At 26.5% G+C, this 16,071-nt stretch overlaps 3 protein-coding genes across 9 annotated transcripts; 2 read left to right on the top strand and 1 right to left on the bottom strand.

Moving 5' to 3' along the window:
- Positions 1–266: 266 nt before the first annotated feature.
- Positions 267–4,531, bottom strand: TMS1 (serine incorporator TMS1). Of its 6 annotated transcripts, none has more exons than XM_015326881.2 (11): positions 4,360–4,531; positions 3,713–3,877; positions 3,453–3,637; positions 3,151–3,360; positions 2,982–3,066; positions 2,727–2,910; positions 2,449–2,646; positions 2,158–2,196; positions 1,497–1,641; positions 1,208–1,389; positions 267–534 (listed from the first exon to the last, which is right to left on the bottom strand). In XM_015326881.2, exons 1-10 carry the CDS (start codon positions 4,384–4,386, stop codon positions 1,251–1,253), a joined length of 1,377 nt encoding a protein of 458 aa, XP_015182367.1. In that variant the 5' UTR covers positions 4,387–4,531; the 3' UTR covers positions 267–534; positions 1,208–1,250. The 6 variants fall into 6 exon arrangements, with proteins under 6 accessions (XP_015182367.1, XP_015182366.1, XP_015182364.1 ...); XM_015326880.2 differs by having other exon boundaries at positions 1,497–1,644; XM_015326878.2 differs by having other exon boundaries at positions 1,497–1,656.
- Positions 4,532–4,609: 78 nt separating this feature from the next.
- Positions 4,610–12,120, top strand: Esyt2 (extended synaptotagmin-like protein 2). 2 transcript variants are annotated; one of them, XM_015326877.2, is made up of 17 exons: positions 4,610–4,766; positions 5,348–5,756; positions 5,836–5,976; positions 6,051–6,127; positions 6,195–6,261; positions 6,340–6,485; positions 6,558–6,678; positions 6,767–6,937; positions 7,433–7,518; positions 9,580–9,628; positions 9,702–9,791; positions 9,868–9,954; positions 10,030–10,188; positions 10,277–10,429; positions 10,519–10,636; positions 10,721–11,000; positions 11,089–12,120. In XM_015326877.2, exons 2-17 carry the CDS (start codon positions 5,424–5,426, stop codon positions 11,414–11,416), a joined length of 2,406 nt encoding a protein of 801 aa, XP_015182363.1. In that variant the 5' UTR covers positions 4,610–4,766; positions 5,348–5,423; the 3' UTR covers positions 11,417–12,120. The 2 variants fall into 2 exon arrangements, with proteins under 2 accessions (XP_015182363.1, XP_015182362.1); XM_015326876.2 differs by lacking the exon at positions 7,433–7,518 and adding an exon at positions 8,744–8,835.
- Positions 12,121–12,216: 96 nt separating this feature from the next.
- On the top strand, positions 12,217–16,071 carry LOC107069536 (EF-hand domain-containing family member C2). The gene is given in 14 exon segments (XM_015326942.2): positions 12,217–12,461; positions 12,543–12,701; positions 12,780–12,858; positions 12,861–12,929; positions 13,237–13,460; positions 13,583–13,828; positions 13,924–14,150; positions 14,234–14,425; positions 14,520–14,662; positions 14,750–14,946; positions 15,017–15,270; positions 15,366–15,545; positions 15,621–15,723; positions 15,910–16,071. Coding segments are annotated over 14 exon segments (2,286 nt in total). The 5' UTR covers positions 12,217–12,407; the 3' UTR covers positions 16,069–16,071.

The following is a 16,071-nucleotide window of genomic DNA, read 5'->3' on the forward strand; positions in this document are numbered from 1 at the left end:
ATATACATATTGTAAATAATGTTTATTGTATATTATTCTTTTTCATTTACTATATTTTTAATTATCTTGTTATTATCTTTTTTTTGTAATTAATAAATATTTTTTCTACCGTGTCATATTAGATTTTAATTAGAAAATATTACAAATGTAAATATATATTTCAAATCCTAAAAATTCCTAACACACATTATTCATTTTAACTATAAGCCATTAATATTATCGAATAGTATATTTTATTTCAAATAAATGCCATTTTCGCGTGCAACTTCGCTCGTTAATTGTATATTTTTTATTGAAGTATAATTTTTTATTTATTCTTTTATTTTGTTCTAGTACTTATAATAAAATATTACAATATTTCATAAAACTATATTGATCAGCAAATATACTACACTTATATAGACAAATTATTTTCTTAAAGATAAAAATCTTGAATATTATACACATTATATTATAAGTAATTAGAGAATATTACAAAATGATACTTATTAGAAAAGTCGTAATATTGACATAATTCATGATAGAGGTTTTTAACTGAAAATAAAATAGAGAAAAAAAGAAAAATGAAAAGTTTCAATAAGATAAATAAAAAAGATAATGTTAATGATTAATAAAAGAAAAAGAAAAATGATATGAAAATTGAAAATACAAAAATCTTTTCAAACCGCAAAAAGAGTCATTTCAATGATTATAACATCCTTTAAATCTTATTACTCATAATTATATATTATATTAATATTGATAATTATATTTCATCATAATTAATGGTCATTATTTTATCATATTATTTAACATCATATTATGGTCTACCAGTAAATGCTTAGAGTGGTACATAATGTTATTATTTAATTATAGATAAGCATAAATGGTGTTACATCAAAGAAACGCACTTATTGTTAGTATTGAAATAATCATGCGCGTAAATATATTTAGAAATGTTTTAAACTATCTAACAATGAAAATATTGTGAATAATATTTTTTATTTAATTTTATACTTTTATGTTATGTATATCTATATATGTAAATATTTGTATATATTATTTTTTATTATATCACTTAAGAACGTTGTTAATTAGATTAACAAGCAATATATTAATATATTAATCTTTGCATGAGCAAAGATGAAAAGAACAAGCTAGATTATTAAAATGTATCATGTTATCATTGATGCATTAAATATCAAGCTTAAAATGAATATAAAGATACCTGTTTAATTAGTTGTTAACTTTCCTTGGTAAAGCCTCTAAATTTATGAAAATTCTCGATTCGGGAAGAGTATTGGTGCAACCAATGACCAAACGTAAAGGGTCATGCATAACCATGAAGAAATTATTTTCACCCACATTGATGCAACATTGGAATTTAAAGTATCCAAATTTGAATTAGGTCTGTGAATAAAAGAAATTTATATATTTTTTTTATTATTATTTAATCATTATCAACAAGAAAGATAATAAATTTATATGAAATATAGAAAATACTTTGAAATACTTACTCATACCAATTAGTAAGAGTCATCATCACATACAAAGTTGCAAGTGCGAACATTAAATGGAAGAAGCTCCAGTTGTATGCCACAGTTTCTTCTTCGTTGTCCCAAACTTTAGCTTCACCACTTTCTGCATCCCCATTGCGACCTTCTACTGCAGTATAATCTAATTATGTTCCAGAAAATAAACAATCGCACAAATGCATGGCATTATAAATTGTGCAATTGTTAAAAATATCTCTTAAATATATTAATTTAATATTTCCACAATATGATAATGAATGATTATAAATAATTATCATTTATATATATTTACATATATAAATTCATTTTTATCTATCTCGTAAAATAAAATACAAATAATTAAAATTTAGAAAGCAAATAAAGAAAAAAGACAATTCAAGCAGGCACACGCTGATTATAAAGCAAGATTATTTTGTATTTTTTTTTCTTCCTTTCTACTACTTTAATTCTACTTTAAGTTACAATTTAATACATAATATTTTACTCAAGCAAAGTGAAATCTATTGCAAAGATGACAAATATTTTGTGGAAATGTTAAAATTCTGAAATGCAGATACTTCAATGATAAAAATAAAGAAGACTAAGAGTAGATGCGTTAATTAAAAATTGCATTAAGGTATGTGATAGAGCTATGTGTGCCTACCTTCATTGTCGATAAGATACTGGTCTCCTGCATTCCTGACTGTGTAAAAGAGTTAATACTTATTAAGGCAGTTTTATTTACAATAATAGATATATGTATTAAATGAACTGAATGATCTTAAGATAATTGATAACCCGTCAAATTTGGGATGTTTAAATGATAATTAAAAATTGTTAGAGAGAAATGATTATTTCCATGCAACATTTATAATATCTATCATATAAAATTTGCCAAAAATATGTGAATTAACTCAACTAATATAAAACTATTGATATATCATTTTATTCTTACCAGCTCCATTATCTTTAACTAAAACATTTTCAGACATGGTGATCTTGGATGATTTTGATGCCGTACGTAGAGAACTATACAAAACACAGCTGAACCATATTATGAGACCAATTATGCTTTCCTTATCAAAAGCAACACGATTTTGAGCATGTTTGTCATTAGAGATTATTCCAAAGAATCCAGGATTGCAAGTACGATCTGTGAACATAATTATAAAAGATTAATAAAATCAAAATATCATAAATACTTATAATTAATTTAATTTGTATATTTGATACCTGGGCTGTTGGAAATTCCGCTCCATGTTAGATAAACGACGTACAATGAAACTATAGATGGTTGAAGTAAACCAGAATGTGGCTGATATTTTTGTACACTTGGAAGAATAGAAATTATGCTGATAATTACGCATAAAATAAGATTAAATGAAATAAAGAATTTGTTAAGCGCACAGTCGTAGGGCTGAAAATATCAAATAAATAATTAATTATATAAAATATATACATAAACAATTTTATAAAAAAAAAACTTACATGAGTGAAATATACATAAAGTAATACAACACCAGTAATAGCAACAGCATAATTAAACAAAGTAGCTCCCATAAGTGCTGCATACCTATAATTAATTTTAAAAGTATTATTATTATTATTATAAATTCTACAAATATATAAATTCTAAGAATTGTAAAAAGTTACATACCAACTTTTTGATTCTGTATCTTCGTAATTACCAACCCAGGCATCTGCCCAAGAATGTGCAAAGTCCACAATTAAGATCAACTGTATAATAATGAAAAAGAAACCACCTATCATTCCAAAATACATCCAGGTTGAACCAAATGATTTTTCAGGTATGAAGAAAGCACCGATTATACCACCAATTATTAGAAGATATTTTATCGCCCAAAATCTGTAACATATGTTAAATAATATAAGTAAACATTCCAAAACAATAATAATTCTTTATTTTATCCTTTTTTTTTTAATTCAGTATAAACTTACCCATTTTGTATGGGTGCTCGTGGATCTTTGGAGCTTCTAACTCTGATCATCATGACGGACATCATGAAAAAGTATAATGCAAGAATAAAACATATTCTATATACAGCTAAATAACCAACCGCTGATTCGCAGTCTACAGTAAATGAAGACGGGACATAATTTGTGCTATTAGCACAAAATGGAACCTATTAAAAGAAAAATAATATTATTTTCTTAAATATTGAAAAAATAAGAATAGAAATAAATATAAGGCTTACTACCTTTTTAAGAGCATCTTGTAAACCAGGCGCCATAGTAATGCACGCAGCTATAGTACCAAGCATTAATAACAATGCATACATAATGCGAGTGCTAGTGCTGTTACGACAAGTTGGGCATTGTGAACAACAGAAACTACACGCTGTACTGCCACACAGGCAGGCAAGCTGTAACAAATAATATAAATATTATTGATATAATAACATTAACAGTAGAAAATTGACTTATGTCTACAAAGAAGTGAGTTGAAAAATTTTGAATATATTCTTTTCTGATCATCCATTGTATGTCAAAAAATGAAAGTGTGTTAGAGCAAAACTAAAAAAATTCTTTCTACAATAGACATAAAACTTTTCAAACCATTCAGATATAATTTTGTCTCATTTATTGATCATGTCAAACATAATTAAATTATGCTAAATCATATATATATATTAATTAAATATATGACAAAGAAATAACATAACCATAAAAATTTCTTCGCATATTTATATCAAATATAACCTAACACAATAATGACATTTCATTGTGAAATTTAATATTGCAAAGAGTAAAAATAACATATATATACGCATTAAATCAAAATCAAAATGTCAATTTTTGCATCCCTGATATAATTGAATAAGAACAAAAGAAAGAAATAATTTACCTGCGCTGTGGAACAAACGAGACCCATGTTTAAACTTGGTTAATGTATTTTATGCACAATAAACAAACAATTAACACAGTAAAAGACACTTTTCAATCGGTACAAAATTGATCATCTATGTGTTATGAAAAAAGATGTCACGAAGTAGGAAGAGTTCGTTCATAACAATGGCGTCTTGACAAATGTATATTGGGCAAGTTCAAGCAATAAGCTGACTGCTGACGTCATGATTCCAGTTATGAATCTGCAGTAGACTTCAGGGAAATCTTTGAAATATCTAATTTAACTCTCAACGTCCTTGAAAAAGCAGATGTATGACTAATAACTAAAAATTAATTTATCCATTGGCATCATAGCTTGATTATTACCGTTTGAAAGAACAAACTACTGAACGTTCTATTATAAGTGTAAGTCATTCACATTATATTCTTGCACACTTGACACAAATTGCATCCTACATCAATTTGCTATAAACAAATCATCGTGCAATTTATCTTATAACTCGTTTCATCTCATAACTCTTATAACTTGCAATTATTTATTTTCCACGTTTTCAATATGTTGCTCTAACAAAATATTTTATTTTTCCTTAATAATTTTTACGTGCATAATATTTTTTCTTTAGGTTATTTTATTGATTTATTTGGGATTTATTCTGTATATTATTTTTTTTTAATTTTTTTTTTTATAAAATAAATTATATATAGATATATGAGTAAAATAACATAAAATAACTAACATTACATGCATGTAAAAGTCATAAAGAAAAAGACACAAATCTTTAGGACAAACTAAAAATTTATTTGAGGATTTGTATTATTATATTTTTTATTATAATTATTTTTTATAATTAAATTAACAGGTTAACTGTGCCACGTAAGTTTGACATGTTTTGCCATAGAGGCCATAATTCTGGTGAATGACAGACGTGGCAGTCAACGTGTTAATAATATTTCTTAATATATAGATAATGTTTTTTATTTTTTAGGAAAATTAAAATAGACATCGCGCGAGTGACATTTAAATTATATGAACAATATTGTTCATAATTAAAAATCATAATTATGGAGCCTAATCCATGCGACAATAAAGTATCTAAACCAAATATTTGGCCACATATGACCATGTCTTCGTTATTTAAATCATTCTTTGTAAACTTAACAACTACCGGTATTATATGGAGTTGGGGATACATGAATTTTAGCTTAGCATGGCTAATCGCTCCTATTATACTTTTGGTATGGAAATCAGAAAGACAGAAGGATCAACAATTAAGAGCCATCACTGCGCAAGCCAGTGTAATGGCTAATGAAAAAGAATTGATCGGTAAAAGAATGGACGAATTACCATCTTGGGTTTATTTTCCTGATTTTGATAGAGCTGAATGGTTGAATAGGGTAGAGTAAATCTCTCTTATATTTAACCAATAATTTATCTGTTTTAATTTTATCCTTTGTTTATGTTTACTATTTTTAGATATTGTACAAAGTTTGGCCAAGCATTAATCAGTACGCTCGTGAACTTTGCAAACAAACGATAGAACCATCTATCGTTCAAAAGCTAGCCGATTATAAGATCAAAGGATTTCAATTTGAACGATTAGTTTTGGGCAGAATTGTAAGTTACATTTAATAAACATAATATATATTCATCGACATGATTTACTATTCACAAATAATATTTTATTTCAGCCTCTCAAAATTTATGGAATAAAAGTTTACGATAAAAATACTTCCAGAAATGAAATCATCTTAGATGCCGATGTGATGTTCGTATTTAATTTAGATAAATACATGATAATGAAATGAATATGAAAATAAACATTATATTTTTAGGTATGCTGGAGATTGTGATATTACATTTTCTGTTGGAAACATACAAGGTGGTATCAAAGATTTCCAGGTAAATATTCTAAAAGTTGTACACATCTTTAATGTATTTAAAAAATGTTTATAAATCTATTAATTATTATTATATTAGCTTCGAGGTCTAATGCGCATTGTTATGAAACCAATAATATCGGTGATACCAATAATTGGAGGAATACAGGCCTTCTTTTTAAACGTACCAGCAATCAACTTTAATTTAGTGGGTGTAGCCGATGTACTTGATCTTCCTGGTTTTAGGTAAAGTACTTGGAATTATTACAAATAAATAATAAAATACATTGGATTAACATGAAATATTATGTTTAATAGTGAAACCTTAAGAAAAACTATTATAGAACAAATAGCTGCAATTGTAGTATTGCCTAATAAAATTGTTATTCCTTTGAGCGAACAAATACCAGTAGAAACATTGAAAATACCTGAACCTGAGGTAATCGTAATTAATTATTTAATTGTCTAATATATATACATTTATTTATATCATTTATTAAAATTATCTTCTTTAATCATTTCCATAGGGTATTTTAAGAATTCATGTTATTGAAGCAAAGCACCTTATGAAAAAAGATATTGGTATGTTAGGTAAAGGGAAATCTGATCCATATGCTATTGTAAATGTTGGTGCTCAACAATTTAGGACGAAAACTATTGACAATACTGTCAATCCAAAATGGGACTTTTGGTGTGAGGTATGATTAATTTATTCCAATTAACGTATCGTATAAACTTTTATAAACACATATATAATGCATGAGCTTCACTGCAATCGATTACATAAGATATTCTTTCGCATCTCCTTCAAAATCTATTGAATGGTAAGAAATATTCTTTATCTATCAAAGAAACAATTACATTGATTTAAACATTTTTTATTTATTGATTATTCGATAAGTATTATGTTTAAATATCATAAACAAATTTTCTTTACTTTATTTTAGTTTCATCAGGAGAATACGACTAATCTAACACTTCATATCTCTCTAACATCTACTAATATTTGCTTAAACATAAAAGGATCCCTTTATCATTATTTTTATGTTGAAAATTTCATTTGGTGCTAAGGATTAAATTAGCTTCTATTTAAAAGTCTAGATCGGGTACATTTTAGTACATGTTATTTTAATTTAATATCACTATTCAGTATGTATGTGTGTATGTGATGTGTGACACATTATGTGGACCAGTGTGCCATCTCATCGGCCATCGCTCAACAACTGACAGTACTTGTGTGGGACTATGATGATACTAAAGGCGATGAAAGCCTTGGAAGGTATGATAAAATAATATATTACATTATTTTCTTATTTTTCAAATTAAGATCAAAGAGTATCCTAATTTTCGTAATTTATTATTGTGATTTTTTTTTTTAATAATAAAAGAAGTTCAAATCTTAACAAATGTATATATACAAAGTGTCTGAGTTGTGTTTAACTGGAAAAACTTCAGACACTCACTGTATACATATGCACATTTATATAATGTCATTTGTAAACTTATATATATATATATATATATTAATATTTATTGATCTTATCATTCACATATTTTTCTATTACAAGCTGCTTTATTATTATCATCATCTATAATACTGTAAAATATTTGCATGTTTGTGGTAAAAGTGAAATTTTAGGTAATTATTGTATATTTGTGTGGAAGCATGGTTTTACCAATGCATGAATATATCATTTTTATTTAATTTCAATTATTGATGATGCTTTCTACTACAAATATTTTTGGATAATTAATACACATGAAAATAAAAATCAATTTATAAGGAATTTAAAAAAAAAAATATCTATATTCTATTAAAAAAAAAAAAGTTATATGTAATAATTTATAATTAATGGTTCGAGTAAATTGAAACAAAGTTGTATATTGCATATTATTTAAAATCTATCAAAGTAGTATTTTCAATTATATTCGTATTTCACTTCATAATATTGACACACAGGCTGTGATCAGTTCATGCATTAAACAAGAAGCTGTGGTGTCCCTTTGGGATTGGGATCCAAGTTTTCCTTCTATGCAATTTGATGACTTTCTTGGCAGGTAGTAATGTCTTATTAGATGATAACACCATTTAATGAGAACCAATTACAAAATTTAAAAACAAAAATGCCTATACTAATTTTACTTACAATGGTGTGCGTGCTTTTGTACGACGAATATGTTTTTTTTCTGTTTTTTACTAATAATTTTTAAAATTAAATGTCTACATTTTGTATACGTAATTTTGTAGCTTTGTATTCGTGAAATACGAACAAAACAAAATAATTATTCATATTTCACGAGATGTTTGAATAATTTAATTTTTTTTTATTATTTTATATAATTTTTATTAGATTACTTTAATATGTTTTCTTAAACGATACGATGTATCCTTTTTCTTTCGTTTTTCTTTTTGTTTAATATTAATTTCAAGTTAAAAAAAGCAGAGTGATTAGGTGACTTAAAATAAGAAGATCTAAAACAATAATGATTTTATGTAATGCCAGTTTGTAGTTGAAGGGGGTTTGGGAGCTTACAACACCGTGATTACCGAGCTTTTTGACAAAGACAACACTGGTCAGGATGACCCACTTGGCAGGTATTGCTACTTGTACCAAGTATACTATGTGAATAATAAATTACATTCGAATCAATTCTTAGAGAATAGTATATCTATTCTATCCCTTAACTATGAATCATGAGCTTGCATTTCAACAGTGTATGAAAAAGATACAACATTCAAACTTCTGTTTATATAGCATGAGTAATATGAAGGAATTTAAATTCTATACGCATACACGATGATTCCTAAATCTTTGTTTCATATATATAAAATGTTTCATACAATACTACAATATTTCATATATATAAAAAAAGTAGAAAGATCTTTATTTTTCAGATTCATGTCACCATGTTACTCTTATTACATTCTATTTATTATAATATTTATTTAAATTGGGGAATATTTGTAAACAGTACAATTTATATCATAGCATGTTTTGCATGTGTTATTAATTAATAAATGTATTATTATTATTTAATTAACTACATAACTATTGCACATAAATCATTAGCTTTGAAGTATTTACTATCAGTGAGATTAAAATATTGCAGTGTTGTATATACTATAGCTATATTATTTTTGCTATTGTATGTACCTTGCTTCATCATATGATGTATTTATATAACACTGTATAATCATCACTTAAGTTTTATTAGCATATCATAGAATGCAACGTTTATTTTGCTTTTATAAAAAAAGAAATACAGATGAATATAGATGTTAAGAAAAAAAGAAAAAAGAAAAAAAAATTTGCAATCAATACATATTCTAAATTTATAGGGCCACAATAGAAGTCAATCGCGTTAAAAAGAAGGGAGTATTAGATACGGTATGTAAATAAATATTATTTAAGTATTACAATATTAATTAATCATTTAACGATGATCAATGTTATTTAAAAGTGGGTATCCTTGGAACAAGCAAAACATGGAATGGTTCATTTAAGATTAACATGGCTTCAACTTACAAAAAATCTTAGTTATTTGCAAGCTGTAAGTATATCATTGTATTAATAGTTTTATCATAAATTAACATAAAGAAATATGTATGTATATATTTTTTTTGTAGGCATTAATGGAAACTCAAGAACTTCGTGTAACATCTATGAGTACGGCTGTACTTATTCTTTACGTAGATTCAGCTAAAAATTTACCCGTAAGGAATATTTTATTTTATTTTATTTTATTATATTATAATAATGAAGATAAATAATTATGAAAAATATTTCAGTGTCTTCGTGGAAGTAAACAGCCTGATGTATATCTTCAAGCGAGCATTGATAATCAAACACAACGGACTAATACAATATTAAGATCATGTGATCCGGTATGGGAACAAGGGTTTACTTTTCTAATCAGCAATCCAGAATCCAGTATAATGCACATCCAGGTCATTGATCTATTCGATGATATTAAAATTACAATACAGTATTTATTAAATTATTTTCTAATTTTTTTTATTGAATTTGTTTATATAGATATTCGATGAGAAGACTAATATGACGGTCGGAGAAATGTCTTACAAGATTTCTTTACTTACCGAAAAAGATAATCTTGAAGTAACTCAACAACCATACGATTTACAAATGGCAGAAGCGGATAGTAAACTTGTCTTATCGATGTCCTTAAGTGTAAGTAATAATTATACGAATTAATATATGTTTAAATAAGAATGACCTATTTTTATTTAAAAATAATTCTTAATTATCATTACATGTAGATTCTCAAATACGAAGAACCGGAACTTACTTCTGAAGACGAAGATGATAAAGAAAATGAATTGATTAAACAAATGGTACGTCAAGAATCCAACGTCAGTAATGCCTTTCAATCTAGTGGTAAGTTTAAGAATATTTATTGTGTCTGTTATTGCTCGAAAGTATATAAAATATATTACCTGATTCATTGTATTTCTATTGTAGTACCTCCAAGTCCTCTTAAAAAACAATCTTCAAAGGAATCAATCAATAGTACTGCATCTGCTCCAATAGCACCAATTGAAGAAACGATTTCGCATGCGGAAGAGGAGGATATTATTGTTAATTCCGCACCATCTCTTTCTTCTTCATCATCTCCAGGTCTTATTCATAGAACTCCAAGTACTACATCGTCTGCCGGTGAATCGAAATTAGGAAGAATACAATTAACTATACGGTACAGTGTTCAAAGACAAAAACTTATTGTTGATGTTCACAAAGTTGCGTAAGTATTTTCATTTTATTTTTTTTTATTATATTTAATAATATATAAAATTAAATAGATATTTTTTAATGATTTTTATATATTACAGAAATTTACCTCTTCCACCAAATGATCCATCCAATATACCAGATCCGTACGTAAAACTTTACCTTCTACCGGACAAGCATAAAGAAACAAAACGTAAAACGGCCGTAATGAAGGACAATTGTAATCCGATATTCGATGAAAAGTTTGAATATCTCTTATCGCAAGCTGATTTAAATTCACGCATATTAGAGGTTTCTGTTTGCACGCAGAAAGGTTGGCTTTCTACCGGTAGCAAAATTATGGGCCAACTTCGTTTAAATTTAAGCGAGGTTTATGTTAATAAATCACAAACTACTTGGTATGATTTAGAGCCAGAGACGAAAGATTAAAAAACAAAACAAAACCAAAAATGATAACGACGATAATTGGTGTTAAAGACAAAATTTTATGAACTGTGCATGTGCCTAAATCTATCGATATTCAATTAATAGCTTTTTATATTAACAAAGAACATATCTTCGGTGCTAACTCGCGTTCCTATTTCAGATGATTATTACAATAGTTAAATCTTAAAAAAAAACCGTCCGAATTATTATAAAGTTATGTTTGTGATATTACTAAACTTTAAACAATATAACAAACATTATATTACTGTTGAACATTTAATTTCTAATATATTAATTTTATTTTATTTATTTATCCTCGTTTCATACTTATTTAATAAATTACGTATAAGTTACTAACTTATTACGCTTAAAAATAACCAAAATGCATTTACTATATAATAATGGAAAGAAAGAATATATGCTGGATGGAGTGGAAAGAAAATATAATATAATATATGCTACAAAATCATATAAATATTGTCTATTTGAAAGTATTTTATCAGAAGAAAGTAATTGCTAAAAATATACTTTTATAGCATATTTTTTATTGAAGACAATTCATTATTTTCTACATCATAAAAATATTAATATATATTAATATATATATATATATATACATATGTGTACTATGTTTTTTTGTGTTATATATAATATATAAACATGTAACAATATAAATCATTGATAACAATAAAAAAATATAAATAGAACATCGAGACTTGTAATTATTGTATTATTGTAAATGAATATTTGTAAATGAATTAAACGAAATACGATATTTTAATGTGATAAGGAAAAAAAATATATAAAAAGAATTATCCTGCAAAAAGTAGAAAAAAGGTATTATCACGTGTGCGTAATAGTTATCACCAAGGTAACAACCTTAGTAAATAAGTCGTCTGTTCGTTTGGTTATATCTCATTCACCACGATTAGGAAGTTTATTAAAATATTATTTTATTATAATTTTGAAATATTTATATTAATTTATAAAAAAAATGTTACGAGCACCAGTACTACCTCTTCTACCTGGATTCAATTTTGATAAGAATGTAAGATCTCAATTTGACACATAGTAATAATTATCAAATGACATATAAAGTAGAAAAAAGATATATCATTTTAAATTACAGCTAGGTCGTACTAAATTTCATAGAAGCCAATACTTTGACAAAATACACGATGGTGTTTATTACCTTTCTGAAAAAAAATCTGACTTTGGTCGTTATCCATCTATTTATCCACGTGGTGAAGTACAGGAGATACCACCTTGGATAGCATACGATGGCCAAGTATAATTTGATCAATTATCTAATTAAATAACAATATATTTGTACAGTTTTTCTTAATATTTATTTTATTTACTTTAGAGATTAATGTTCGATGCGTATTATCAAGAGACCGTACAAGAAAGATGGAAATCACCATTTCAAATTCGTCAAGTTACAATAAGTTTTTTTTAGAAGACGGAACAATGAAAATATCCGAGCCGATCGTAGATAATAGTGGCTTAGAACAAGGTTCAATGGTGCATGATCTCTGAACTTTTTTTTTTACCATATGTATATATACAATATTAAAAAAAAAAAAGGATTTATACAATTGTCGGTCAATATTATTTTACATTACCTTACAAAATGATGAAGTTTTTTTTTTATTCAGATCGTAATGTAATTATTAATTGTTTAAACACAACTATATAGACAAATCATTTAATATAAATATATTATGTAAGAAAGATGTTAAATACTACAGTCATTTTGTAAGGTGATAAAATAATTTTGATTAGTTTTATTAATTTGATATTTAATATTTATTTATTTATAGGTGTTTTGGTAAGACGTCAAAGAATTCCAATGCCAGATCCAGTTAAATATAGATTTTATGATATCATAGATTTAAATATCGGTAAAGAACCGGAAATATATGGTAGGGTATATAAAATAGTTGATTGTGACAAGTTTACAAGACGATTTTTAAATCGTATGGGTATACCAGTACCGGATCCAATTAAAATACCTAAAGATCCATACATGGAAGCAAGAAAAATCGTAAGCTTATTTAAAAATCAAATATATGCACGGCTGACAATGTTTTGCTATAAAATCTCAGACACATTGTGTACATTTAAATGTATTATCATGTGACAAATTAACATGAAATATTTTAACAGCCAAATTTTCCCAAAAAACCAAGAACTTACAAAATTGACAATCTTGGTAATTTTTTAAAATACGATAGACAAGTATTAAGATTTTATGGATACTGGGACGACACAGATAATCTTCATGGTATTATACACGATCTTGAAATTCATTATTATCTTGCTGACGATACCATTGAAATCAAAGAAAACTTTCCTCCCAATTCTGGAAGAGATTCTGGATGTACTCTTGTTAAAAGAATGAAAATACCTAAAGTAATATTTTATTTAATATAACAATCAATTTTGATTTAAATTTATTTATAAGATCGTGTTCCATCAACGTATTAAAAATTTTAAATCAATTTTAGTTTTTTTCGGGATTGGATCCAATCGGTGCTGGTGATCCTTTTACAATTTTAAACGTAATGAGTGACGATACTAATCGAACTTATACGATGATAGACTCATTAAATACTGGATTAACGAAGAAAGAATATTACAGGGATAATGAATTATCAATAGGTGCTAAAATGAACGTTTTTGGAAGAACTGTTGTTATAACGGACATGGACACATTCACGAAAGAATATTACAGGTGATTTATATTATAGAATAAATATTAATCTCACAAATGAAGGATAAAAAATTGTATATTGAAATATTGATTTAACTTTTAAGAACCAAATATGGATTAAACGATTTTATTCCGTTGGAGAGACCGCAAAAAAAAGATGAGATTTGTTTACCTGTTGAAAAATACATTCCACCGTACAATGGTTTCGGTTCTTACGACGATTCTCTTGGAAATTGTTTAACGATGATACCGAAAGCACCTAAAACGGATTTCGTTAAATTTCTACATTACGATAAGTTAGATTTATTATTCGTCATTTTTATTTTTTTTTTTTTTGTTCAAATTTTAATCTCATTGCATTTGGAATTATTTTATTTTCTAAATAAATAGGCAAGGTTTCAACAGTCGAGTTTTAAGATTTCGTGCACAAATGATATCGAAAATACCGGAAAATTTGGATAGACATTTTATCATAAGAGTTTATCTCATAGACGATTCGATTTCTATTTTTGAATTAACGAAAAGAAATTCAGGTATGTCTTTCGTTGTAATAAATTTGTTAAATTCCTTTCGTAAAATGAATGTTTACCAATTTAAATTATTTTCTTGTTTTGTTTTAGGTTTTAGAAGATGTTTATTTTTAAAAAAGATGCCGGTAATGTTACCGAAACAGAACATATTCTCTAGTACAAAACCGGAATATTTCAAGCCAGAAGATTTTTATATAGGAGCATGTTTGAATATAAACGAGTTTCATTTCTCGATTATTTCTGCCGACGATTACGCGCTACGTTACATGGAATTAAATTGCGAAAAGGTATAAACGTGTTTTTTTTTCTTTTTCTATAATAGCAAATTATCATAATTATTCAATTATTATTTATTAGTTTCCCAAAGCAAATATCAAATTGATCATGAGAAAATTAAAAGAAGCATTAACACCAGTTTATAAAGAATTTGTTCAAAATTATTCGCCATCTACGTTAACTGAACACAAAATTCAAACGTTGGAATACGACAAATTTAGGAATGCTTTGCGCATGTATTTAGGAGATCAAATAACCGAGCACGAAATAATTACAGTTGCCAGACGTTATTCTTCACACGAAAAGAAAGAATTTCGCACGAGGGAATACGTCAGGTAATTCAAATAAAAAGAAAAATAATAATTGTACCATATATATTAAATTGAAAATTGGTAAGATAGGATTTTTTTGTTTGTTTGTTTGGATTTAGACAATTGGTTCATACTGAACTTAATCGAGATATATGGAACGAGGCTGATAGATTAAAGGAAGATCTTTTACATTGGGATAGACAAAAAATTGGTTACTTACCACGAAGTACGGTTTACGCTGTTGTACGCGCTTGTAGAATACCATTGGATATCGAATTAATAAATTCGATGTTGGATAAGTAAGTGTTTTCACAAATTTTCTATTGATTATTTTTTAAAAGCTAATTTAATAATTGTTATTACAATTTATAAAGTTTACGCAAAGATGAGGAAGGTAAAATAGATTACAACGATTTATTGGATTTTATCAACGTTAAAATAAATCCATTACCTCCTGCAATTCCCATAAATGTTAAGGTATTTCATTAGTTGTTATTGTATTTTGATATTTTACCAGGGTGGATTGAAAAAAGTTTTGATGAACGTCGAAAAATACGAATGATTTTGATCAGGCAAATAATTGGTTTTAAAAAACTTTACAATCCATCCCGAGTTTTTTGAACATATTATTTTATTAATAATTTAATGTATATTTATACACAGACAGCATTATGGTGGGCATCAGAAAAAGAACCGGATTGTGGTTCTGGTATTGATTGGCATTGCTTTATCAAAGATCTTGATATAAAAACGAATGACGAGACGTTGGATATCAAAATAGAACAAAATAACGAAAATTCTTTGGAACGTGAAGAGAAATAATTT

The sequence above is a fragment of the Polistes dominula genome, unplaced genomic scaffold, assembly GCF_049000335.1.
Source record: "Polistes dominula isolate Pdom_NZ unplaced genomic scaffold, Pdom_raw_medaka contig_73, whole genome shotgun sequence".
NCBI lineage: Eukaryota > Metazoa > Arthropoda > Insecta > Hymenoptera > Vespidae > Polistes > Polistes dominula.